This window comes from Colletotrichum chrysophilum (genome assembly GCF_026319265.1).
Source record: "Colletotrichum chrysophilum strain AFK26 chromosome Unknown scaffold_148, whole genome shotgun sequence".
Classification (NCBI taxonomy): Eukaryota; Fungi; Ascomycota; class Sordariomycetes; order Glomerellales; family Glomerellaceae; genus Colletotrichum; species Colletotrichum chrysophilum.
In genome coordinates this window covers 67,034-93,552 of record NW_026517435.1, presented here as the reverse complement: position 1 = coordinate 93,552, position 26,519 = coordinate 67,034, and the positions used below count along the sequence as shown (strand labels likewise).

The 26,519-nt window shown below is 52.1% G+C and overlaps 9 protein-coding genes across 9 annotated transcripts; 6 read left to right on the top strand and 3 right to left on the bottom strand.

The window, feature by feature from the left end:
- Positions 1 to 3,752: 3,752 nt before the first annotated feature.
- COL26b_011701 (uncharacterized protein) lies at positions 3,753 to 5,246 on the bottom strand (the record flags this gene model as incomplete). Its single annotated transcript, XM_053184362.1, has 1 exon — positions 3,753 to 5,246. The coding sequence occupies one exon, from the start codon at positions 5,244 to 5,246 to the stop codon at positions 3,753 to 3,755; it is 1,494 nt and encodes a 497-aa protein (XP_053031708.1).
- A 2,099-nt stretch (positions 5,247 to 7,345) lies between these two features.
- Positions 7,346 to 9,295, top strand: COL26b_011700 (uncharacterized protein; the record flags this gene model as incomplete). The annotated part of the gene is made up of 1 exon (XM_053184361.1): positions 7,346 to 9,295. The coding sequence occupies one exon, from the start codon at positions 7,346 to 7,348 to the stop codon at positions 9,293 to 9,295; it is 1,950 nt and encodes a 649-aa protein (XP_053031707.1).
- Positions 9,296 to 11,511: 2,216 nt separating this feature from the next.
- Positions 11,512 to 12,458, top strand: COL26b_011699 (uncharacterized protein; the record flags this gene model as incomplete). The annotated part of the gene is made up of 2 exons (XM_053184360.1): positions 11,512 to 11,980; positions 12,049 to 12,458. The coding sequence occupies 2 exons, from the start codon at positions 11,512 to 11,514 to the stop codon at positions 12,456 to 12,458; spliced, it is 879 nt and encodes a 292-aa protein (XP_053031706.1).
- Positions 12,459 to 13,685: 1,227 nt separating this feature from the next.
- COL26b_011698 (uncharacterized protein) lies at positions 13,686 to 15,529 on the top strand (the record flags this gene model as incomplete). The annotated part of the gene is made up of 2 exons (XM_053184359.1): positions 13,686 to 13,999; positions 14,104 to 15,529. The coding sequence occupies 2 exons, from the start codon at positions 13,686 to 13,688 to the stop codon at positions 15,527 to 15,529; spliced, it is 1,740 nt and encodes a 579-aa protein (XP_053031705.1).
- Positions 15,530 to 16,023: 494 nt separating this feature from the next.
- COL26b_011697 (uncharacterized protein) lies at positions 16,024 to 17,412 on the bottom strand (the record flags this gene model as incomplete). The annotated part of the gene is made up of 2 exons (XM_053184358.1): positions 16,024 to 16,533; positions 16,600 to 17,412. The coding sequence occupies 2 exons, from the start codon at positions 17,410 to 17,412 to the stop codon at positions 16,024 to 16,026; spliced, it is 1,323 nt and encodes a 440-aa protein (XP_053031704.1).
- Positions 17,413 to 18,218: 806 nt separating this feature from the next.
- On the bottom strand, positions 18,219 to 19,298 carry COL26b_011696 (uncharacterized protein; the record flags this gene model as incomplete). Its single annotated transcript, XM_053184357.1, has 1 exon — positions 18,219 to 19,298. The coding sequence occupies one exon, from the start codon at positions 19,296 to 19,298 to the stop codon at positions 18,219 to 18,221; it is 1,080 nt and encodes a 359-aa protein (XP_053031703.1).
- Positions 19,299 to 19,845: 547 nt separating this feature from the next.
- On the top strand, positions 19,846 to 21,002 carry COL26b_011695 (putative secondary metabolism biosynthetic enzyme; the record flags this gene model as incomplete). The annotated part of the gene is made up of 2 exons (XM_053184356.1): positions 19,846 to 20,381; positions 20,471 to 21,002. The coding sequence occupies 2 exons, from the start codon at positions 19,846 to 19,848 to the stop codon at positions 21,000 to 21,002; spliced, it is 1,068 nt and encodes a 355-aa protein (XP_053031702.1).
- Positions 21,003 to 21,487: 485 nt separating this feature from the next.
- Positions 21,488 to 23,192, top strand: COL26b_011694 (uncharacterized protein; the record flags this gene model as incomplete). The annotated part of the gene is made up of 3 exons (XM_053184355.1): positions 21,488 to 21,959; positions 22,020 to 22,709; positions 22,780 to 23,192. The coding sequence occupies 3 exons, from the start codon at positions 21,488 to 21,490 to the stop codon at positions 23,190 to 23,192; spliced, it is 1,575 nt and encodes a 524-aa protein (XP_053031701.1).
- A 1,260-nt stretch (positions 23,193 to 24,452) lies between these two features.
- On the top strand, positions 24,453 to 25,851 carry COL26b_011693 (uncharacterized protein; the record flags this gene model as incomplete). The annotated part of the gene is made up of 2 exons (XM_053184354.1): positions 24,453 to 25,332; positions 25,433 to 25,851. The coding sequence occupies 2 exons, from the start codon at positions 24,453 to 24,455 to the stop codon at positions 25,849 to 25,851; spliced, it is 1,299 nt and encodes a 432-aa protein (XP_053031700.1).
- Positions 25,852 to 26,519: the final 668 nt, after the last annotated feature.

Below are 26,519 nucleotides of genomic sequence, written 5' to 3'. Positions count from 1 at the left end.
ACGGTCTTCGGGGTATAATAATTATTGGTATGGTAGTAGGTTCAAAAAAGGGAGGAACAAAAGCGGCGTGGTTGTTGTGGTATTGTTGTCGTTTGAGGGGGGATGGGGTATCACAGAGTGGTTGGGTATAATTGGAATCGTGAGGCTGATGTTCCTGTACCAAAGGGAAAAAAAACAGCGACAGGTATTGATGAGAGGGAGAGAAGATCAGAGAGAAGAGGGTGCAAGAGAGCAAAAGTTGAGTGACGGGAGGTGTTTATAGGTTTGGATTGGGTTGGAGCAGGTTGCGTGCCCAGGCGCAAAGCAGGCTCATTTGCGTCAGAAGCGAATTTGGAGCTAGCAATTGGCAGGGAGGCCAGGCGAGGCGAGGCGAGACGAAGGCGCGTGGCAGCAGACGGGACGGTTTCGCAGCAAATTTGGAAGGAAAGGTCAAAGGGGGGCCCCCAGGTCCTGGTTAGGTAAGGTCTAGAAGTGTCCAGTGCAGGTGCATCACCGATTGCCATTCGGAGCTTGGTCCTGGCTGCTGTCCTGTCCTGGCCGCCCCTTCCCTTCGAATGTGTGCGTGTGTCAGTGTCAGGGCCAGTGTCTATCCATCACAGTGGACTGGGGGCAATTGGGGGCTGGATCTGGATCTGGATGGACCCGTCCTGCCCGGTCCACCACCGTCCCAGCCAGTCCAGTCAATTCGTCCAGTGTGTGAGTGTCTGTTCGTTTCCTGCCTTGCCTGCCTGCCTCCTTCCTCGTGGTGCAACTGCGACGGTGACGTTGGTGAAGAAGGAAGGGGGTAGGGAATGTCGATGCAGTACGTCATCGGTTGAATTGGCAGGTACCTATGCAGCGGTACCTTCCGCGCCAGTGCACCACACAAAAAAATTTCAGACGACGATGTGCAGGCCGGGCAGGAGCATCGCAGCTGGACCGCACCTGCCCTGTTTGCTTGCTTGTTGTGCCTTAGCTCCTGCCACCCGCCGCCCGGGGTCGACACTGGTCTGTTCCAGCTGGCATTGCACTGGCATTTCTCCCCGCCTATCTTAGCGCCGCTGCAAGTTGGGGAGATTCGCACCCATTAGTGGTCCCACCGCCCGCTTCGCAGACGAGGTGACACGCTTCGTACGCATCGTCGCGACGTGCTGACATCGTCGTCGTCGACAGCTCACAACTCACAGCTCACCCTGTTCGAAAGCGCTAAGGATAGGAGGTAGGAGACACTGGCTGTCTTGAGAGAAGCCCGTAATCGAAACGTGGTCTAGATTTCTGCTGCTAACCCGTAGCACCGATCCCTTCCCTGGTGCATCTGCCGATGTGCCAATTTCATTGCGCTCGGACGGTTGCTTTTGCTTCTCAGACAACCGTTTCCCAACCTCCCTCGTGATGAATTCCTGTCGCACTGCAGACATCAGGCCACCGGACAGAGTTTGGCTCGAGGGAAGCTTCTAATTCCAACGGCCTCATCTTTTCAAACCTTGGGACCCCTTTGTGCTGGAAGTAGGTAGGTAGAGAGTTGAGCTGCCTTTCGGCCATATCCATTCGGAGGTGTCTGTCCGGGTCGTCTTGTCTCTCGAGGTCCAATGCCAATGAAGAATCAGGTCCTGGTGTTTGGCGCACTCCCAATTGATCCCCTTTTGGTCCATGCTGCCAGCTGAAAGAGAGCACCATCAAGGCAATTGGAGGGCGACATGTTGAGACGACTCGGTGATGTGCGCCAGGATCTGGATCCAATGCAGATGCAGCAGGAGGGCGGCACGGCGGCAGGTGGTGTGGATGGCCAGGGGCCCTGTTAGAGAACAAGACACCACCCTCACATCCACCTCAATCGAGTCCAGTCCAGTCTGTGGAATTGTCGTCTGTTGCCGTCGCGCAGGTGCATCGTGCATCTTGCGCGTCTGGCATTAAGGAAGCACCAGCGAGGTACAAAGGCACATGGTGATTGCCATGTTTCGGAATCGGCGACGCCTGCTGCGATGCGCGTCTCCTGTGGCGTGTTTCGACCATGTCGTCATGTCAACCGCCGCACATTCGGGGCACGCGACGGGTATCGTACTATCATTTCATGAAATCGAGAGGAAGGTGCCGATTCTAGAGGCAGCCACGACCGACACCACACGGGATGGCATCTTGCCTACTCCGTCGCGCACCTGCCCTGCCTGACTCTTGCCTGTAGACCTCGACCTCAACCTCGAAGGGAAGGAAGGAAGCACGGTAGGAGGCAAGGGCAACCCAAAAAAAGACGGCAAGAACGAGGAAACAGAGACATGTTTCTGCCTCCCGCCGTCGTTTAGCTAACCACCCCAAGATATCCGTCCGCACCTGCGTGCTTCATAACTTCGTACCCGACGTCTTTCGTTTCCCCAACGCCTCACCACTTATTTCCTCCGCATTCCCATCCTTCCCGCTCGGTGTAACCCAATCACCATCACCACCACCACTGCGCCTTTTGCCAGCTTTTTCTTGCAGAGCACAACGCCCCCGGCCACTCGCACAATCGATGGCGTCGCTTCTGGCACGTCTCGCTGCATTTGCACATCCATTGTCAAGCATCTGCCCCATCCCCGGCCCATGATCCATCCGTCCATTCACGGCCTATGGATCGCCGCAGCATTCGGGAAAAAAAAGCTGCAAATGCCTGCATGGCCCTGGCAAGCGCCGCACCCAAATCCAAATCCAACCCAAACCCACGCCGCGCCGGGCTCTGCATTGGCACATTGGCACATTGGCAGCGGCATCACAGCCGTTCATGGGTCCCAAGATGAACGATCACCTCCCTTTCAGTCACTCTATTGCTGTCAATTGCTCCTAATTCGTCACCAAGTGGATGCCACTACGCGATTGACACGTAACCCTCCAGTCCGACCCTGTCCTAATCGCCGCTGGCCCAACGCTGCACCGGCCTGTCTCGCCCTTTTCTTGTATGCGCATTCATTGCAAATTGTTGTTTTCCTCTACTTTTTTTCTGCCCAAGACGTTGGCGCCAAATCGCGATCGTCCACCACACAACAACACACCACCACGCGATAGCTTCTCTGCGCGATCCATGACGTCAAGCTACAATCACTAGCGCGTGCCATGCACCTCACGGATATCTCATCTGCTCTGACGCCATCCGCTGTGCAACATCAAGCCACTGCATCACCAGCCATCAATCAATTTCAATTGCTTGTCGCATTTCAAAGTATTGCGCATCCATGGCCATGGACTTTCTCTCGGCTTCCCAACCAGCCACGGGTCAATGTCAATAGCACCAGCCAGCCCTGTGCTGATTGACCGGCCCGGACGGTGCCATTCCAAGTCAATCCCCATCATTGTCTCCCTTCCGGCCCCCATCCATCCCGCGGCTGAGAATCTGCCGCTCGGAATCATGAACGCTCAAGGGTGCCTTGGCAAGCACAGCACAATTGCTACCATGTTCCCCGGACCAATATCTCCTTTCGGTCATCCGCAGAGATCTAGCCGCAACCCCTGTCCCCGTCGTTGGCCGCCGTATCCTCGCCGCGACTTTCCCGCGAAGCGTCTGATTGGAGCGTTTCGTTTCCTATTTCACCAATTTCAGCCATGTTTAGCGCGTCGTCTGTATTCCTTGGATTCAATGGGAAACTTCTGAATTGCTGTCCATTCACAGCCATGACAAGTGATCACATATACCAAAGAAATACACTGCCTGTTGAAAAGGTTTGTCCATCTCATTCCGAAGCATTCCAAAATTTTCTTTGTGCTGTTTCCTATTCCCTGTCCGAAACAGTGTACAAGCGGCGCCTCTAAACTTCCAACTTGGTCATGATCCGCTCCAGCAATCCCTTTTTTGGCTCGGGAACTCGAGCCTCGTTTATATCAAAGTGCGTCGAACTGAAGAGATGAGAATTGGGGCAACTATGGATCTTGCCAAAGTCAAGTTTGGGAAAGGGCATGACACCAGAATAGCCCCACCTCCCCATGTAACGAAACGGCCCAAGCACCTCGTTGAGCGGGCGAAATCTTTCGTCGTGGATGCGCCCAATCGCAACCACCAAGTCCGTGATATGGCCAAACCAGGAACTTGGGAAGGCTAGTGCGTCCTCCCACCCCATGACGGCCTTGATCTTGCCATCCTCATCTACAAGGATATTGCCCTCGTCCAGGTTGAGGTTGTGCACGCAGATTTCCTGCGCTTCTTCCTCCCGTATTCTCTCAAAAAAGTCTCGGTAGTTGAAACCTTGCTTTCCAAGTCGGCGTTCGAGCTCAATCTTCAGGGCATATTTGTTGTCTTCCTCTCTGTCATGGTATGCGACGGAGAACAGCTCGTCAAAGTAGTGTTCGAAGGTTCGAAATGGTCCGCGTTTCGTTACCAGTTTGGACTTCAGCCTGGCGACATCAAACCGCTGGTCCATGAATCTTCCCTTCTTGAAGACCGCATTTACATCACCCCGTTCTATGTCGAGGCCGCCTATGAACTTGCCGAGCTCAGGAACCTCACCACACTTGCGGCCTGAGTCAAGGAAGCTGTCGTACAGGTCCTGAAGCTCGATGTCAGTTCTTCTCTTCTCCTCGGGCCCGTAGACAGGGTACGACCGGGCCGCGGGCTGGAGGCCGTGTAGTCCCGATTGGCAGGTGCAGTAGTCCTGGTCGATGCACTTGCGCAGCACGAAGCCCTCGACGGGCTCCATCACGAGCCACTCGAGCCGCAGCTCGTTCTGCCCCGTGGGGTCGTACACAAACACCCGCGGCACCTTGCCCGTCCGGCGGACCCAGCACATGGCGGCGATCTCGTGGTCCAGCCGCGAGTCGAAGTCCTTTTCCGAGTCGTCAGTCTCGTACAGCGGCGCCGGGAAGCGCAGGATGACCTTCTCCGGCACCTCGGCCCGCTCGCCCGGCATGATGTAGAAGCGGACGAGGAAGTAGACGTTGGTGAAGCCCGTGCCGAGCAGCTTGACGCTCTTCACGCGCGGGAAGTTGAAGAGCTTCTTGGTGGCGTACCAGTCCAGCATCTTCTTGACGTCGCGCGGCCCCGGGACCTTGTCCGGGTTCCAGCGCGCGTAGTACCACCCGCCTGTCTCCTTGGGCTTCTGCTCGATGAGGAGATGGCTCTTCCAGAGGGTCTTCAGGTGCTTGTGCTTGTGGTCCCTGATGTATTTGAGGAGGCTTTCCGGGTCGTCTTTCGTGTAGTGGGGGCAGAGGGGGATGCGGACTGGCATTTGGAGACGGTTGTAGTTCGGGTTGCGGGGGATGGGAGAGACGTCTGGGAGAGATGGTGTGGCGCGGCTGGAGGACGCCATATTGTATTTTAGTGGAGTAAGTTTGGGTTATGATGATGATCTGATGGTGTTGGTGAGGTTGTTTACTCGTTGAAGAGGCTAAGGCAACTGAGGATGTTGTTTGACTTTGTTTGTATAAGAGATGCTTGTTTCTGAATGTTTTCGAATCTGGTTCATCACTATCCTGAGCCGCGATTATTATACCACTCTCCGACGAGGTGTCTACGATGTCGAACAATCGCCCTTGTTCCGTGTTTCCTCCCATTGTTCATCTCAGACTGTAAGCGCTGAGTTGTCGTTAGGAAAGACCTGTTAATGAAACTGTGTTTCTTCAAAGGACAAATTCAAAGGACAGATTATTCACAATTTCTCCGTCCATTAACAAAGTACGTTTCTATGATTACATTACTACAAAGGATTGTTCAGCATTTCTTTTAGGGAGATGACGAACTTTGACAGACTGGCGAGTGCAAGAGAACTAGTACTTTTGTCTGGTGTCTGGTGAAATGTTGTTTTAGACAAAGCTGCCGTGTTGAATAACTTTCCTCGTCGAGATTGTGTTTAGCCATTGAGGGTTCTCGGTGTTATGCCTCGACGAAATGTCGAGGAAGCTTCACAGCCCATCCACTTAGAGCTCATACCTGGAGGAAATAACGATATGAGCGCTTCAGCCAATGTTCTATCCAGGAAGACAATGGCAGTGTGCGAGTCTTGACGGCCTTCGAGCAGGTACTAATCGACTACGATACGGAGACTCTCCAGCTTTCTCTAAGTTTACCTAAGCTTCAGCATGGAAACCTATCTTACGATATCAAGAAGTAGTTCTTCCGCATGCTGTCTTACTTAGCTTCATTCTCACAAAGACAGAGAGAGCAAGGCAGCTCTGAAGTGGAACTCCATTGCGCGAAACCAATACATCCTTATCTTCTTGTTGCAAGATCTTCATCATCCTTGTTATCCTGTAGTATGCATGTTTGGGTAGGGGTTTGTTTGAGCTGGGTAATGTTTCCATGTCGGCAGTTGTGTTGACTGGGGTCTTGATGTTGTATTCTCGTATCTCGTATTGTAAGACGGTAATGGTCAACGTCCCATCATACGATGAGGATTGCATGCATGCTGGGTGAACTTGGCGTGGTCTCGTTGCGGAGAAACTGAGTCGCAAGTTGGAAATGTATCTTCTGCTTTTTCTGATAGACGACGTATTTCCGAATACGAGTTTCATTTCCAACACCTCTTCTGTCCCAATCGGTGATATTCCTGCCATTGGGCCTATTCTCCCCATTGGCTCGCATTCTCGAAAGTATCCCTCCGGCGAAGGAAAGTCGTTTCATCTCTGGCTATTTAACCGAGCTATCCAGTGCCTGTCTCTTACTCAAGCACGTTCGTTTTGCCCAATCAAACTCCTCGATATTTCATCAACAACGGATGAACTGGAAGACAATGCCGGCGGCATCAACATGGTTTTGGAAGAATAGGGAGCGTTTGGGGTTCGGTTGAAATAGAAGAAAATGTGAGTTTTTTGCCGATCCCTAGTAGTGTAGCACACTCCCAGTCGGACGGAACAGAGCAGTTCACGATGTTTTGATTGACCACATGCGGTGGCATGAACGTATAACTGAGAAGGGACGAGTTCAATATTGGGGTTAGTAGGGTGTGCCGTTCATTCAAACACGGAAATCTTGACCATCTTTAGAAAAGGCCCTTGTCGCGATAAACTTGCCGCAGCAGTTGGTTCCGTCGGCAATTTTCTTTTTTCCTGTCGGCAAGCCTTAAACTTTGCCCACTGCTTCCCCCAACTCACTCTCCAACTCTCTCTGGTTCATCAAGCGCCCGCACTCGCTGCCAGATTGAAGCTTCCAGCCCCCCGGTTTGCTCCATATCTCATCCTACTTTAGACATGCCTCCTTCTGGCTGCAATGACAAGACCAGCAGCGACGAGTCGCATCATCTTTGAGTTTCGTTGAAGCTTCAACAGGCACGCGTCTATTGCGTGTGATTTTCCTATAAACTTCGGTCCTCGGCCTTTTTCAGCTAGAAATATCAGCCCCCCCGATGCATCTCTGAACCCTTCGAGAACAAGAAACAACCTCTTCTGCCCGGAAGAGATAAGGAGACATCTCATGGACCCAAACTTTGCATCGCTTGGCAAGAGCATCACCACCAATGGCGTTCCCGCAGCCCGCCGCAGCAGCGTCATCCAACACGATAACGGCTCCCACAGCAGCAGCGGATCGAGACGGAGCGCCTGCGACCGCTGCCGCGCCCACAAGCTGCGATGCGTGAGGCCGCCCGGCTGCGACTTCCTCAATGAGGGTGCCGGGGGAGGCTTGCCGGCCTGCGAGAGGTGCGTCAAGGCCGGCGCAGAGTGCCTGCATACGGTTCGCACGCGACAGGTCTCGATACGGACCAGCGGCTACGAGCGACGAGGGTCCATGGGTTCGGTGTCGCCCCCTATTGTCTATCAGCGGCCTGTCACCGACGATGCCCTCCCCTCCGGACCGGGCGGCGGCCACATGTACCAGGATGCCAGCACGCGATCATCCTACCGCACCACCCCGATGTCACAATGCCCAGGAGAAGGGCGAGCATCACTTACAGCAGTCGGCAGTCAGCAACAGCAGCAGCAGCAGCAGCAGCACGGTAGGCCGAGCCATGGGTCATCACGACGGCAGGACAGCTTCCACCGCACCATGGCCGCGGACCCATCCGGTGCGGACTTGTCCGCAATTAGTGGAGGCTTCCCCGGCATGGTCTTTGCGGGCGTCGATGCAGGCGTGAAGTCAAACCCCGGGGGGCACAACGGCAACATCCCCTTTGGTATCAGCGATCACGACCTTTCCTCCTTGAGCCACTGGCCAGAGTGCGACCCTGCCCTGACCAACATCTTTGGCCAAGATCTAAGCGACTTGACTAACACCACCACCACCACTACCACGGGCCCGGAGAAAAGCACCATCGCGCCTGTCGTCGAATCAAACGAGAACCCGAAAGCGACAGCACGAGGACCAACCACGACTATCACGAGTGATCGGTGTGAGACCAAGGACGACTGTCTGCAACGGCTCACCGAGCTGACATCGCTGCTGCTGAGATGTTTCAGCCTCACAGAAGATCACGCCGTGGAGCTGGAGGATCTGCTTGCTTATTCGCCGGGCGGGAAGACCCGTGCCGCCGCCGAAGCCCATGAGGAAGAGTCCGAGACGGGGAAGAACATGGTCGGCGTGCTGCTGGAAAGCTCCCAGGTCTTTTTGGATACCGTGGAGCGTCTCAAGGGACTGCAGACCCCGCCACGGCAAGACAAGCAAAGCGACTGCTCGTCTCCTAGTTCGGAGTACTCCTATGTTGACTCACCAGAGGAGATGGACGTGTTCTCAAACGACGGAACGGCAAATACACACGAGTCTCTTCCCATGCCTCACAGACGCCCCGAGGATGAAGATGGTGCCGGAGACGGGATGGATGATCTGCTCAAGAGTCCGGGGGCACCCCACTCCCGTAGTCAAGCTTCAACGGCGGCCCCTATGCTGCTCTCACCCCAACACAGCGGCTTCTTCAGCATGCCCACGACGTTCACCATCATCAGCTGTTACATGTGGCTCTTCCGCGGCTACGAGGCCGTCTTCGCAGCCATCCACAACGCCCTCCTGACGCAAAAGTACCAACGGCGTCAATGTACACCCGAAAGCAGCAGCAACAGCAGCAGTAGCACGAACCAACGGCATACCGGCAAGGGGATGGGGCCGGTGATCCTGCCGGACATCAACATTGGCGGGTTCGGCCTCAACTGCCACCCGCACCTGCAGATTGAGATGCTCATCCACGTCAGTTGCCAGATGCTGCAGCGGATCGAGGCCGTGCTGGGCATCGACCCCGCATCGCGCGAGAGCACCCTGGCGGATGCGCAGCAGAATGGCGTGCTCAATCTGACGAGCGCACCGACGCTGCTTCACACGTTTCTGCACGGCGCGAACAGGGGTGGCGGCGGGGAGGGGCCCAACTCGGCGCGGCTGTCACTGGTCCGCGGGATTGTGAAGAGCATCCGGCATACTTTACGAGGTGGACGTGGTTAGGGTGGACGTGTTTAGACACCATTTCATGTCAGAGAGGTAGACTAGATTCAGAGCCATGACTTAGATTACAGCGATATGTAGATGGCCTTCATGACATAAATACACTCAAAGCATCAAACCCGGAACTGGGAATATCACTTGATTCTTTGGTAATTGCCTTGGATCTCACTGAGCTACTAGTCATTATGTTCATTAACCGCTCAACGACTCAAAGTGAGGTTGCGGACATTGTTCGGACGAATACACTCGCGGGCTTCCCCGTACAGATAAGCGACGTCCCTGTCAATAGAAGTAAGCACTTATTACGCAGCCACCACCTCGGATTCTGACACGTGAAATAGGCTTGCCTTGACTCTGCATCAGTACGCCCTACCTGGGAATGCAGAACCCGGGTAACGCAACGCTACTGGCCAATGGGCTGGTTTCTTTCTCACAGCTCGCTTCGAGCAACATTTGGGGTTGCCCTCCTTCCCCACAAAACTACACTGATGGTGTTCCTGAGTTGTCGGTGATCGATGCTGCGGTTCATCAGAGGTGCCGATCGCTTGGGTGCCGTACGATTCGGTGAACCACCCCCACACTCGGATTCGGATGTGGAGACGTCGGTATCGGCGTCGGAGGCCGAAACCAACAGGACATGCCTGGCCTCGCCCTTCCAGAACCTTCCGGAACAATTGTGATGCCCGTGTCCGATGCCCCGATGGACATATTCTGAGGCATCTTATCCTACTATTCCGCCGTGGTAAGGCCGTCGAAAGGAAATAGACTTGAGCAGGGCCAAAGGGTTGCATTGAGTGCCTGTCCGGAGCAACGCTGCAACACCCTGTACTATTGGCAGCTTGTCGGTCGGCCAACTCACAGTGAGAAAGTCGGGACAACGAGAGTAACGTGTCAGGGGCTGTACTATCTCGGAGAACGGGAAAAGGTTATGCTGCATTGCACCAACGCGAGAGTATCGCGGCTGTAGTCACATGACATTATTGACATCATTCAGCTCATCACATAAGATGACCAAGGTGGTATGGTTGATGCTGCCAGTACAGACAGGGATTGGTGACAGAAGGTCTGTGGTAGGGGTGGCTGATTTAGGTAGGAATCTAGAGTCCTGTGCAACCAGCACCGAACTCCGAAGGCACTAGTGATCAAGCAAAAAACACGGAGGAACTATTCTTCTCGTGAAATGGTTTCTAGAGAACCGGATCGAGAGTATATAAGTCCAAATTGCACAAGCGCCGGCATCCATCATACGCCGTACATGTCCCTTGTCCCCACGCCTTGCATACCTGACAGTATCTAGTCAGTCCGCTCACAGATTACGCAACACCAAACATTAGAGCTGATTACTTCAACATGGCCAACGTATCTGACTCTTACTCGCCTGCTGGCTCTGAGCTACATAGCTACTGGGCTTCTACCCTAGCAGGTGTTGTTTTCGTCGCTTTTCTGTTATTTTCGCATAGCTGGTTCAAGCCGAATCCACTTGCCAATGTCCCCATCGTGGGGAAAGGTTCGCGATGGGCCCGAAGAAAGCACTTCATGCAGGGCAACGCGACTCAGATGTTCCTTGATGCTTATCGTAACGTCAGTGGTGCCCTGAAAACATTATGTGACCGGATATCCCTGACGTCTTCTACAGCACAAGGACAGCATCTCTCTGATCACAACTGCCAAGAGTAAGATGGATGAACACCGTGATACAATGCTTTGTAGCTGATCCACTATCAAGCTAGAGATTCAATCCTGGTTCCTCCCAAGTATCTGCCAGAGTTGAGTAAAGCGCCCGACGATGTCATCAGTGCCCAAAAGGCGGTTGAAGAGGTTTGTGGAACCGCGCTCACCCTGCCTTTCACTGCCAAGTGCTGACCGAGAAAGTTCATCCAATCCAAATACACGACCGTTGGCTTCGAACTACCCGTGTTCGTACATGTATCAAGAGCCAACTTGACCCCCGCGCTAAGTTGGTGAACTCTGGTCTAGTGCAATAACTGGCGAATTAACTCATCTCCATAATAGACGATCTGAACCCCGCCGTTGCCAAGACAATTGCCAAGACGTTGCAACGCGAACTGGCGCCAACATCCAGTTGGAGTGAGGTTGCTATCAACGCAAAACTCCTGCGCATTATCGCAATTGCGTCCGGGCACGTTTTCGTCGGGCCTGAGCTTTGCGATAATGAGGCGTATCTCAGCACATCCATCGATTTTACTCAACACCTCATGAAAGCCGTGTACGGCATTGCCATGATACCGACTTTCCTGCGGCCTCTCATTGCCCCCTGGCTCCCCATGACGAGGGCGCTACACAAGCGACTCGCTGAGGCCGATGCGGTCTTCCAACCCATCGTCACTGCCCGGCAGCAGGCGGCAAAGGAGAGCTCACTGAAGCACAATGACATGCTCCAGTGGATGCTCGATTCGCAGACCCGCGTGGGGGAGCTGAGCACGCGAGATCTGGCGCTGGCGCAAATTGGTGCTAGTTTCGCGGCCATTCATACTACGACGATGACGGCTACGAACGCAGTGTACTGGTTGGCGGCGAAGCCCGAACTAGCTCCCATGCTTCTGGAAGAGATTGAACAGGTCTTGGAGGAATCCAATGGCCAATTCACAACTGCAGCACTCCAGAATATGAAGAAGATGGATAGCTTTCTCAGGGAGGTTATGAGAGTTACTCCCTTGAGTGCGAGTATGTGACCGATTCCATGGATTACGAACTGCTGTGTCCTGACGGCTGACCAATTCTTCTACAAATAGGTGCCTACGTCCGCAAGGTCTTAAAACCGTTCGAACTCTCGAACGGCCAGGTAATTCCGGAGGGCATGTTCGTAGAGGTCCCAAGCGTCGGCATCAACCAAGACCCAGAGATCTTCCCGAATCCCAACGTATTCGATGCTCTGCGCTTCTACAAGCTCCGCAGAGATGACAACCCAGCCCAACTGAATCAGCTTCAGGCTGCTTACGTTGGACCCACGCACCTCAGCTTCAGCTTCGGCAAGCACGCCTGTCCAGGGCGCGTTTTCGCCGTTAACGAGATCAAGACGGTGATGGCGAATCTTTTGCGCACCTACGACATCAAGTTGCCTGACGGTGTAAACGAGAGATATCCCAGCCTTGTGTTTGGTGATCAGGCAAGTAGTCCCATTGCTGTTCATAAGAATGACTAAGAAGATCTAACCGAAATCTGGCGTTAGAATGTCCCTGACCCCACGAAGACTATTTTGATGAAGCAACGAGACATGGAAGTCCTTGTTTAGGTGACTTACACTGCAAACACATGAGTATTGTAGTTTAGGTAGCGATGGAGTGGCTAGCTATTTCGCTAGAACCGTGGAGCACAAAGAAAGTATGCAGAAAACAAAACAACTCCGAGTCTTGAAAGGGCGGAACTGTAGTCGCATCTAAGCTAAAACGTTTCTACGTGAATAAAACAATCGAACTTCCGTTTCCCACAGCTTTTCAGACTGGTGACAATGTCCATTTAGAAACACATGCTCAGCATCAGTGTATCAACGCCTACAAGACAGCTCCCAAGAAATAAGTCTCATTCAACTAAAGCAGCGAAAATTTCCTGACAAGAACTTTTTACTTTATCTTTGCAACGGTACGGGTAGTAGATGGAACGCCTTTCATGCAGATACTTTGACGATCGAAATTTCCAGACCTCTCAGCATTTGTAAACCTCACTTGCTGACAAAACACTTCCGTTGATAGCCTCATTATTCTCCCTGGGTTCCCAGTATCTCTTCCGTTTCAATCTAGATGGGTGCAACTGCGGGAGCGTTTTCTCAGGTCCCGAAAGTTATCTGCCCTGCGTTGTTGCGGAAGTCAAAATTTGGCTTTCCCGTTATGTTTGATGGCTCGGCCTACGTTACACCATCGGAGGGCTCCGACCGTGTTGTCCTCCCAATGGCGAAATTCGCCGACTCTTGGCGCGAGTCGCTCATGTAACCGTATTATAAATCAGGCAGCATTTGGCTTCCAGACCTGCATGATGCTTTCGGACTAGAATTACCACTCCTGTCAGTGGCACCCACCCAATGTGCATAGACACGAACCTCTCTTTGGACTTTAGGCTTTCCAATCGGTGGGAATTCGCTGGTTTATTGTCGATCGCACCGATTTCGTCCCATCTTAATACGTCGAATATCTTTGCAATAGACAAGGAACTCGTAGATTGTCGTGAGTGCCCCTCCGGCACATTGAGTCGCAACGACACCTTTGGGGGCCATGTAAAGGAATGTCGAGTCAAGAGCCTGCCGCAGAAGCGTATCTCGGCTAGTCCATAAATGGAGTAAATCGATAAGTTCTACGTTCATTGTGTTCATTCTATCGACACATTTCTCTTCCGTACCCAGTATTCCCTTCCTGTTCAACCAGTCCACATCATCAAAATGTCTCGACCCGAGGATGACATCAAGTTGGGAGATCGATCTCCAAATCGAGTTGAATCTAATCCAGATAGCCCTGTGACACTCAACGACAAAACACAGGCAGACGCGACAGCCAATCCGATGCCCGACGAAAATGCACCCAAATCCGGTGGTCGTGGATGGGCCTTTTGGGCCATCTTCGCCAGCTTGTCCGTCACAGCTCTCCTAAGCTCCATGGAAGGCGGCATCATGTCTACGGCTCTCCCAGCGATTTCGCGCGCTGTAGATGCCGAAAGGGACTACATCTGGGTCGTGAACGTTTACTTTCTCACCAGGTAGGTCATGTGGTGTTGATATGGAAGTGTCAAGCAAACAAAAGATGGTCTAGCATGGATAACTGTACTACGCGATCTTGACGCTTACCAACGCGTGTTTCCAGTGCGGCTGTTCAACCTCTCTACGGTCAACTAGCAGACATCTGGGGCAGACGGTGGCCAATGCTGGCTTCCGTGGTCATCTTCGCCGCAGGATCGGCTGTCTGTGGTGCCGCCAACAACGCGGCGACACTAATCGGTGGGCGAGCGGTACAAGGGCTTGGCGCCGCTGGCATCAACACTCTCGTAGAGATCATCCTTTGCGACCTCCTACCGCTGAGGGAGCGTGGACAATTCATGGGACTCCTCTTCCTCTTCATCGTCATCGGCTCCGTGCTGGGACCCTTTCTAGGTGGGATCATCGTCCAACGGACATCTTGGCGATGGGTCTTCTATCTGAACTTGCCAATTTGCGGAGTCTGCCTGGCCCTCCTCTTCTTTTCCCTGAACCTCAAGCACCGCAGCGACGAGGACTCAACACCACTGGAAAAGCTCAAAAGGATTGACGTTGTCGGTCTCCTTCTTCTGTGCGCATCTGTCACGTCACTTCTATACGGTCTTACGTACGGCGGCGGATCAAAGTACGCGTGGTCCCATCCGGTCATCATAATTACGCTGGTGCTGGGTGTCATCGGCCACGGCTTGTTTATCGGCTTTGAGGCATCGCCTTGGTGTCCTCATCCAGCTTTGCCGATATCACTGTTCCAGAATAGAACGTCTGTGGCCGCCTATGTGGCCGAGGCTGTGCAGATCCTGGTATCATACGGCGCCCTTTACTTCCTCCCGCTCTATTTCCAGTCAACGCTTCTGGTTTATCCCGAAAGATCTGGAATTCTGCTCCTACCGTTCTCGATATTGTTCTGCATATCTGCTGCTGTCGGTGGTGCTCTAGTCACAAATATGGGCAAATTCCGTATGGTACATATCGGCAGCTTTGCACTGATGACGATCATGATGGGCGTCTTCACCTTGCTCAACCGTAACACACACCTCGCTGTAATCGCAATCACGGGGATTATCACGGGTATCAGCGTCGGTCTTCCCAACGCCTCCATCTTGACCGCCGTTCAAGCGGCGTTGCCAGACTCGCTCAACGCGGCCAGCACCAGCGCATTCGCCTTCATCAGAAGTATTTCCACCGTCTTTGCCATCACGATCCCAGCTGCTATCTTCAACAGTCGATTTGACGAGCTACTTTCGTCCTCCGGCCTGGACAGCAATGCGAGGGCAAGCTTGGGCCTTGGCCAGGCTTACCAACAGGCGTCGCGAGATTTTGTCCGTTCCTTCCCTGATGCGGTGCAGAACGAAATCATCGGCCTATACGAGGTGAGCCTACAGCGCGTCTGGCAGGTGCTCATCGCGATCGCGGGTCTTGGCGTTATTGCGTCTTTGATAGAGAAAGACCTGGAGTGTCGCACCGAACAAACAACAGAGGAATTTGGTCTGAAAGAGGAAAAGCCGGGCCAGACATCTTCCAACAGTGAGGTATAGACTATCTCGCATGTATAATCAGTCGTTTGAGTTTCAACCTGGCACTCGCGCATGTCATAAGCATGTGCTAGCGCTTAGAATAGACTTCTGATTGACCTTGACACAACGTGCCGTGGATGGTTTGCGTTGTGCTTTGAGTTAAAGTGGTGATAGCGTGTCTGAGTGAGATACCTCGCCGACCGTGTTCTAAGTTTACCACAAGCTTAGTGATGTCAAATTTTTTCACAGGAAGCGACAAGTAGACGTGCTTTAAGCAATATCATGGCTTTTGCGACAGAGATGAATATTCAGACTTCTCTCATTAGATCGTATTGAATTCTCTCTGTGTTTGAACTGGGCAAACCACGAGGATACAATGTTTCTTTGCCATAATCTTTCCACTTATAGTGAACACGAGCCTTTATCCCTAGGTTACCATAGGAACACGGGGGAATAACTGTGATCCGCAACAAAAAGGTTTCTCCGGAGATATGTTGTCATATGAGGAGCATATGCTACAAGAACACCGGCGGTCTATTGATACCAAGCGCACGATCAAGAAACTGCAAACTTCTTTGGCCACACAAGGCCACGGCTCCCATCTTTGCCTGGAGACTCCCCTGCCCCGGACTGGCCGGCACCCACATTTCCTTGTTTTCGAGAGGAACATTGACCAAGCCGTCATAACATCGCTTGGTGTGCTCGTCCACATCCAAGTACAGCGAGTTACCGCTACCAGATACGAGAACAGGACAGACCACGCGCGTGAGATAGTCGACACCATCCTTCTGTTGTGAACCAGCCAGCGAAAACTTCTTCATATGAAGCAGGATGTCTGAAGGCGACGAGAGCCCAAAAAAGGTTCCAGCGACAGAGATCTCCCACTTGAGCTGAAATGAGAACGTCTTCAGAGTATTCATCAACTTGTCTATGACGTCCCGGCTCATCCATCCATTCATCCAGGCCGACAGGAACAAGCGAGAGACGTGGGCGGTGCCAAAGTCCCACATGTCAAAGAATGGGTCCTGATTAGAAGAAAGAACCGTGTTAGCACAGGGGTCATGAAGTTCTGATCCTTGAATTGAACTTACGATCGAGACGCAAGCTTTGACCCTGGGATCAGCAGCAGCACGAAGCGCATAGTAGCCTCCCATGGACGCACCAGCGACAGCAATGCTATCGACGTCGAGTTCAAGGTTGGGATTCTTGGCGGAAAAGTCGACAAGATGATCGATGACTCGCTCCGAAACAATCTCCCAGTTTGGTCGCATAACGAGGCCGTGGCGACGGAGCATGACACCCTGGCCAGGCCCATCAAACGTGAGAACGGCGTATCCTTGCCGGTAACCAGAGGAAGGGTACATAAAAAACAGCTCTTCCTGGCACGAATCTGCTCCTCCAAAGTTCACCAAGATGGGGATTTTTCGGCCAGGGATGCGGCAGCTCTCAGGCGGCAGATAGAGATATCCTGGCAGTTGATGGCCCTCGTAGGGGATAGAAAGCAATTGTACCGGGCAGTCCATAAGATCAATGGCCTTGCGAAAGAGACTGCCCATCCGCTCCGACACAGACAGCGCACACGGATGCTGTATCATGGCCGTGCCGCCATCGGCAGGCGGGGAAGAAACGAACATGTAGCCGCTGGCACGGGTGTAATTGGCAGCTCGCAGATATGCCCTTCTGGCGGCATCTTTGTCGCCGTGCGCGCAGGCCTCTTTGGCTAAAACCTCGGCTCGTGCCGCCTGCTTAGCCCACGCCTTTTCCCACGATATAGGATCGTTGGCTTTGATTTCGCCGACTGCCTCAAGAACTTCGGCCGTTTCCGCACCGCCATAGACGGTAGTGCCGAGAATTCGAACCGTCTCGAAGTCGAAAAACGTGCTACTTGGGAATAGTTTGTGCATTTTTGCAAAGTTTTAAGTAGTCGTGATGATAGTTTCTGGTTTACGGGTAGAGTAGCCTAAATCTTCTGCATTAGCTTAAGAGATGAAAATAAGTGCCGCATGGGTATTTTCACCAGTACAAGGGGAGATTGGCTTGCCACGGTCCACTGTGGTTGTTGGGCAAAGCAGGTCGTAATGTGTAGCCGCCTCTCCTAGTAAAGATAATGTAAATTTGGGATGCCGCAGCAATGAGGTGAGGGAGCTATGATGGAGAGTATACTTTTACGATGTCCCGAGGTGCCCACGTTCGGAGTCGGGGATGCTACTTTCTTATCTTAGTTCCCGATGCCCAAACCTTCGACATAGCTCCGAAAATTTGCAGGGGACGGGTCCGACTGGGTTCTGATTCAAAAGTCACACGGTACCATTTCACTGCTAAGAGGCACTTTCTGCTGTCCCTAGAGGGAAACCTGTGTGGAATGGGTCATCCCCACCCCCGGATTGACGTGGAAGCGTGCCAACCTTGAGATCATTTGAATTATAATAGGCGGTACATTGAGATTTCTTCGAAGGTGATGTCTTGCGTAGACTGTTCACACCTCCGTTACTAAATGACACAAACCAAGAGAAAAGCTCTACAACGAAACAGCAGAGGAAATTTGTGGAGGACTGTATTCGGTTGGTAGCTCTCAAACTGTTGTTCAAACACCATGTCTCCTCGTGCCCTCTTAGCGCATACCTAATGATAGAACGTAAATAACTCCACCTATTCTTTTGGTGGTCAGATATCCATCTTAGAAGTTAAGTCAACTTTGGGAAACGCGTGTCTACTCGACATAGTTACTCTGGAAGAGCGGCGAGTTCTTGGGAAATGTCAATGCCTCGCTCATCGAGACACCCTCGTACTGATCCATTCCAACATGCCCACCCCTTGCCTTTCCTGAGAAGCCACTGCCACCAACACCCTCGCCAAGAATGTACTCAAACGCCAGGTTTGCATGCTCCACGAAGAAAGTGTAGTGGCGTCTATTGCTCGGGGAGACAAGCTCAAGCTGAAAGCCTGTAACCTTGTCCTTGAGAGTGCCAGTAACCGCGCCGCCATACGTCTTGCTGGCAAGGACGTAGTCTTCCCTGTCGGACGGGGTTGGAGATGTCGAACGAAAGACGGGGACACCATCTCTAAACAGGGCCGCAGATTGGTGTACGTGGCCCTGGTCCAGGTTTGACTCAAAGCGGAAGAAGCTGAGAACGTAAGGCCCGAGCATTGCTCGCACACCTTGCAGGTTCTTCAAGCATGTAAACCAGCTGAAAGCAGACCAGAACCTCTCATGACCACCAATGCCACTCCAAGTCACCCTCTTGCCTTTGATATCGACATCGAAGTCCAACGTGCCGGCAGGAATGGGTTGCGACCAGTGCAAGTGGCGAACGGGCTCCGTCGTCGCGTTCTCATTTGGCCAGACGTGGCCGTCGGCAGCAATAGGCAATGACTTGGATTTCGTGATGATCGTTCCTTTTACCGTGTCTGAGTGAAGAGTGATGATAGCCTCGCTCATGTCCGAGTTCACGAGGAAAGAAAACTGGTATCCTTCCTTCTCACTGTACCACACCCCCCTGACACCTTGTGGACAGGTTTCCATGACGGTTCGCTCGGCGTAGTAAAGCTCGGAAAACCGGGTGCCGTCAGAAAACCCAAACTCGAGCGACAGGCGAAAATTGCCAGCGCCTAGGATCGAGTAGTTCGGGTCGCGGTAGAAGCCGAAGATGAACGACTGCATGCCATCTTCAGAGACGCCATCAAAGGCCCACTGCTCACCAGCGGTTGAGTTGAGTGGACGAATCTTTGGCATTTCTATGTTCTCGGTGGCACCCCTAGCGAAACCGACCAGCTTCCTGCCTTTGGCCATGTCGTAGGCTGTCAAATTGCTGATCTGACAGCCTGATGCCTCGATGTTGTCGGTTAAAGGCACCTGCTGTTCTTGTACGGCAAGACCAGCGAGGTTAGGGCTTTTCCAATGCAGAGGCCATGGTTCCAGCCACACTTTGCTGCCCCAAGCAGGGGAAACAAGCAGTGAAGCCAAGAGAATGTTGGCAGCAATCATGACTTTTTCGAGATGGCTATTCGAAAAGATACAGAAGAGCTGTAAAACGGAGTATTCTTGGCGTGAATGAGTGAGTCAATGCTGCAAGCTCGTACGGATGGTGTGAAGCGGTGGAATAGAGCGTGTGGGGGATTTCGCAGGCATACTTTATGGCTATCTACTCCAGCTAGAGTCCCCTCTTGGGGCTGGTCCATCCCAATTGAGTTTTCGATGTCCGAAAGATAAAACTGACCTCCGAACACAATGGTTCACTGGATAGCATATAACCAGGTCCCGTAGATGAGCGACCGAACACCCAGTGATACAAACGTTGCTCTTCAATTTTCTTCCTTTATTCACGCTTCAACTCACGATGCATATCCCTACCAAGCGAACTGCTGTCGTTCAAGGCGACGATGGTTCCTTACGGATCGATGAGAATGTGCCCATGCCGCAGCCTAGACCCAACGAGCTCTTGGTGCAGGTGAAGGCTGTCGCCATCAACCCATGCGACCACAAAATGTATGAACGATTCCCTTGCCCTGGCGCAGTCGACGGATGCGATTTCGCTGGAATCGTTGTTGGATTGGGATCCGACGTTACGGCCTTCAAAGTCGGCGACAGGGTGTGCGGAGCTGTCCACGGATCCAATCCGAGTCGGCCGGAGTCCGGAACGTTCACCCAGTACACCGTATCCGAGTCCGAGTTTACGCTCAAGCTCCCGCCCAATATGTCATTCCGACAGGCTGTTGGTCTCAGCACGACGGGGCTCAGCACACTGGGGATGGCAATTTACAAGGGTTTGATGTTGCCGGGAACCCCCATGCAACCAGCCGAAAAGCCCCGCATGGTGCTGGTTCATGGGGCCAGCTCGTCGGTCGGAACAATGGCGTTGCAGCTCCTTCGCCTGTGAGTTCGTCTCCGAGCGGGGCAGAGTCTCCCATGTTGGTGTCGCTTGTCAGGGTACCCCTGATACTAACGATCTAAAATCTAAATAGGATAGGACACATCCCCATTGCCACCTGTTCGCCGAGGAACTTCAACTTGGCCAAGAAGTACGGCGCAGAGGAAGTCTTTGATTACAACGATCCGGACTGCGGCAAGAAGATCAAATCTTACACTCGCGACACGCTGTCCTACATCATCGACCCTTTTACGGACCTCAAAAGTGTTGCTCTGTGCTACGAAGCGATGGGACGAGCAGGGGGCCGCTATGCCTGCCTCGAGATGTACCCAGACTACGCTCTGGAACGGAGGGCCGTTAAATTATTCTTTGTCATGGGGATGGCCATTTTGGGTCATCGTCTGGATTTGGACTACGGCTACGAGAGAGACGAGGACCCGGAACTTAGAGCGTTTGGCATCCGCTGGTACAAAGACCTGCAAAAGTTGCTGGATCAAGGGAATCTGAGACCCCATCCACTGAAGGAATTGGATGGGAAGTTTGAGGTTATCCTGGAAGGCGTTGAGATGTTGAAAAATAAGGAGGTCTCCGGCCAGAAGCTGATTGTAACTTTGGACGAATCCTAATTAGTAGTTGACGATCATTCCTTTCCTTTGTCTTTCAGTTCATGAACCCCATCGTGGATCAATGACCACAATGTGCAGGTTCATCAGTGTAAAGTGAGCATGCTCAGCCGACCTTCAGGCCTGTCTCCTAAGTCCCCGAATGATTTCAGATAATACACAGGCTACCTATAGTTCTTAACAGAAGACCATGTTACGAACCGTGCTGTTTGGCTCCAGTAGCATCAAGGCTCACATGGCAATTGCATATTCTCCATAGGCTGGGAACAGGCTTTTGACTCTCGGTTGCGTCGCCAAAACAAAGTTTGTGAACGAGGATTAGTGTCTCCGAAGCGACTACCGACCGCCGAACATGCAGGGGACCTCTGGCTTCAAGGAGTAAGATGATATAACCCTTAGGCGCATCAGCTGTCGCGCATCTGCTGTACGCAGTATCGCTTTCATTCTTATGTACGAAATCGACAACGCCTACCTCCAGGATCAACACCATGCTGCAACTACTGGGATTTGAACTGCTAACTGCAAAGGCATTCTTCTTGTTGTTAGGTGGTAGCATTGGGGTAACTGTTGTCTACTTCTTGCATTTTTACAACGTCTGGCCATTCGGCAATGACGTTGAGCCTGCGACAGCAGATCAGTTGCGACACATACCGTTGCTCCGGTTTGATGGATCGAACAATGTTGAGAGATACATGAATGAGACCCGGAGTCTCCTTCGACAAGGCTACGAAAAATACTTGCGCCAAGGCATCCCTTTCCAGATACGTCACCCCGTCGGCGAATTGGGCTCCCAAGTCCTCCTACCAACGAAGTACTTGGAAGAAGTCAAGAAGGCCCCGACAGACCTCTTCAGCTTCGAGGCCTACTCAGCGAAGTCCTTCCTGTTGGACTATAGTCGAGCCCCAAGACAGACGGAAGCTGCGGCCCATGTGATCCGGGTTGACCTAAACAGAAACTTGGGTAAGCCGTCTATAACATCTATTCTTTCTTCCCTTCGATCTATGCTGATCGGTTCCCCAGGACCTCTAGTGACAGACCTCTGGAACGAAGCTGCCCAGCACCTCAGTGAGAACGTCTCCTTTGAGTGGAAGACCGTGTCGGCTTATGAGCTCGTATGCAGCTTTGTGGCCCGCGTAGCTTCTGTCGCTCTCGTTGGAGCTCCGCTGTGCCGAAATCCGGCTTGGCAGCAGATCGTCGTTGAGACGACGTTTGTTGCGTTTGGGGCAGCACAAGCCATCAAAGACAAGTACACACCACGCTGGAGATGGCTGGCTCCGTGGTCAGAGTCGATCCAAAAGGACTTGCGACGGATAAGAAAACAGTCAATTGACCTACTCCGACCCCTCTACAAGGAACGTCGCGAGGCCATGTCAAACACGGACAGCTTCCGAGATCCATCTGAAGTTTACAGAGACGTCGTCTTCTGGCTCATGAAGAGCAACCAGAAAGATCGATCATTGTACGGAATTACTGAGTCGCAGCTATTCCTATCTTTGACAGCCATACACACTACCTCGGGGACACTGAACTCATTTGTCTACGATTGGATTGCGCATCCCGAGTACCATGACGATATCTTGCTGGAAGTCACCGAGACCCTCGCCAAGGTTCAGGCTAATAATGGCCAATGGACACTGCAACATGTGGCTATGATGCGAAAGCTAGATAGTTTTATGAAAGAGAGCGCCCGGTTGAACCCCATAGGTTTTGGTGAGTCATGTTTCCCAAAGAGGTGAGCGATGTCACGGAGCAAACCATTCGCTGACCCACAATTCTGTAGTTTCTACCCAGCGCTACACACTCAAGCCGTACACGTTCAAAGATGGCTTCCACCTTCCGGCGGGCACAACTATCATGTTTCATTCCGACGGCGCTCACTATGACGCTGATAACTATCCCGACCCAGACAAATTTGATGGTTATAGGTTCTTGCGCCTCCGCGAGACAGTCGATCCTAATCGATTCCATTACGCTTCGGTCTCGGATAGTGCGCTTGGCTTTGGAGCCGGGATACACGCATGTCCGGGTCGTTTTCTCAGCGCTATCGTTATGAAGTTTTTCCTGATCAATTTTATGACGCAGTACGAGTTCAAGTACGAGCATGGTGGCATAGAGAGACTGCCGAATTTGTACAATGACAACACTAGCAGACCTGCCCCAACTGTTAACTTGCTGGTTAGAAGAAAGTACTAGGAAGGACTTGAGGACAATGAATATCCTTTGGCGGAACACTCGTATACTCCCGCTTTGGTTCGCAGGCCACAATTGTATCGTCCATGGATTATTCATTTGGAATCTGTTGGCTGTTAGGACAAATATCCCAACAAAGCTGCATTCCAGCCTTTTATCCTATGGGATTTCGGGATGAAATCATGATGTCGATTCCAAAAGCCCCTTCCTCGGACAAAGTTATAAAAAGAATACATTTCCCCCTTCGTACACTCACTCGTAAATCACGCATATTAACGTGGTCATCTTCCATTCCCGTCATCAAACCGAAGACTTTGGCAGTTCGCAATCAGGGCTTTTTCAGACAGAATCAACGAACATAGCTTCCATTGTCCAATTCATAGTTCAGTGATGCTGATACTCTTTCGGGATGCTGACTCGCTGCCCACGTGTATCCGGCCTTAATCGATTACAAGGATGTGAGCGAGCCAATGGCCTTGGGTTGGCTTGGTATACCGTCTTGAAAAGACTGAGTCGTACGTGGTTGACGAGGATTTAGAGTTGGACCACTTCCCCTCTTCTCCACGCTGCCCACCTGTTCGGACGCGTCAGGGATCCCCCTAATACACCCAGGATGCTTGGTTAGATCCCGACTTTGGCGCACAACCCAGCGAATCGGGGTGCGGTCTCGGTGTGCGGATCGCCGAGCCCGATAGCAAAGGCAACGGTGCAGGGATGCCGCAGCCGACAAGCATGGTCAAGCCATCCCAAGCTACAAGCTGTGTCCACATCCGAACCCTGAGGAGAGCTTTGATATTCGCATCGTCGCTGTGCTTTTCAGCCATGTGAAGACCTCATCTTCCTTCACTCCAACCAATCTTCACCTCAACACCAAGACAGAAATCAAACGCACCCAAGATGTCATTTTCAATCGAATCCAAGATTATTGAACCATACCTGGTTCTCCGCCAAAGTCTGGCACCCCTCAGGCTTTCCAGATGGCAAATGTTCAAATTCATCGCCAGAACTGTCCTCTATTCAGCTTTCCCTCGTGTCTTCCTCCTGGGCACGGTCTTGAGTCTCGTCGTGTACGGTCTATATCGCGCAACTTGGGGTCGACAGCAACGAGAACCTGATCATGGCTTTCCCATCGTCAAAAGAAATGATTACCATTTCGACACCATCATTGCGGAAGGAAAGAAACTGGTGAGATGGCATCTATGTCTGCTTGGCGGCAGCACAAAGAGCTGACGTTGGACCGCATAGTATCCGGACAAGCCTTTCATGGCCATCAACAAACGATACAGATTCGTCATCTACCCTACCAGCAGCTGGGACGAACTCAAACGAGTTCCCGAGCAGACAGCATCTATCATGAACTTCCAGCATGTGTGTAATTCTGGCGATTGGAGTCTTATCGGCGGCGAGACACACGAACTCGTCAAAACCATCACTGCCGAACTGACCCGCTCCCTGCCCGCACGTGTCCTCAACCGTCAGCAAGACGCCAAAATGACCTTTGACACCATTATCGGTCACTGCCCCGAGGAAAAGGGCTTCAACCTCCTAATGACGTCTTTGGAGATCATCGCCAAAATCAATGCCTGCACATTTGTTGGCAGAGAGCTTGGGCGCAATCAGCGCTGGGTCAAAGGCGTCATCTATTCTCCTCTGTTCGTTTACATGGCAGTCACGCTCCTGAATGCTACCCCAAGCATCCTGAGATCGATTTTGCGTCCTTTGTACTTCCTGCCCGTAACAAAAAATTACTGGGACATGAAGCGGTTACTGAAGCCAAAGCTCGACGATGAAATCAAGACATTCAAGGAAACCAAAGATAAGCGCAAACTTCTCGTACCTAAGTCAGACGAAGATCTTCCCTTCACGCAATTTCTGTTGTCACGATACACCGAAGCTGCAGCAACGATTAAGCAACTCGTCACAGACTACATTCAAGTCAGCTACACCTCTACACCGACGACCGCTTCTGCATTGTATCACGCGTTATGGGAGCTAGCGCAGCACCCCGAGGCAGCCGATATCTTGCGTCAGGAGCTCAAGGAGGTTATGGTCGACGGTCAGCTGCCAAGGACCCACCTTCAAGAACTGAAGCGAATGGATAGCTTCCTCCGCGAGTCTTTCCGACTTCACCCCATTACTCGCTGTAAGTCACAATCCCAACCATGAACAAATTTGATTGTCGTCCTCGCAAGTATCTCGTATGTTTTCTTTCGGATTTTTGAAATAACCAACTTTGTTCGCAGTCACTCTTCAGCGTTACGTCAAAGAGCCTTTCCAGCTTTCTGACGGCTCTACGGTCCCGCCCGGCGTGATGGCTGTTGTAGACGCGCAGGAGATCAACAGGTCCCCTGATCTCTGGGAGAATCCTGAAAAGTTTAACATGGACCGTTTTTATCGCCTGCGGGAGTTGTCTGGCAACGACAATCGCTATCACTTCGTGACCACTAGCTCGAACTCGCCGGGCTGGGGCGATGGATTGCAGGCCTGCCCTGGTCGCTTCTTCGCCACTAGCACGCTCAAGATCGTCATCGCTCATGTTGTTATGAACTATGACATTCGTCTGAGTAAGGTAGCACCTCTGAAGAGCAGTCCCTTGGTCAACGGATCGTACGCACCGGACAATTCGGTTGAGATATTGTTCAAGTCTCGATCTCCCAAGTAGCTAAAGCGCTGGAACAACAAGCATTCCCACCCACCAAGTCAAATTCAGTAGCATTATTGAAATAGGATTCACATTTTCATTGTCGAGAATCATTATTGACACAGTTTCGCAATCAAAAACGTTGTCTAGAAATATCGCGTTAGTCTCCAAGACTAGTAGTGACATGTCCGCTAACTAATCAGATTTCTCTTTTGTGAACAAGGGTTTAGTTCTAGCTCCTATTGCTTTCAAAAAAGACGAGATGGCAGTCTCTTTGCGAGTCAAGTACATTTGGCATCTTTCTATAGACAAGAATAACGAGACATGGACTATCTATCTCCTGTGTTGACGCTTCATGCTTATTCGAGACGACAATTCCCAGAAATGTCAGTTTCTGTCGTTTTACGCAACACGAGATTTCAGAAAGTTCAACAGGGCTCTTACTCTGCCGAGAGAGGTTATGGCTGGTTAGGCCACGTTGAGCTCGCCCTTGCAGCTGGACTTTGGGGTCGGCGTTTCGGGGCCGATTCAAAATCGGCGTCAACTGCCTGGTTCGGCGAACAAAGGTGGGGCAGAAAATGCAGTGGTAGCTGAGTCATTCTGAGGCTGGATAGTAAGATCGGAAACTTGGAACATTGGTGCGAAAGTCAGTCTTGTTGGAAGTTAATTTGTCCCAATGCAAGGTGTAG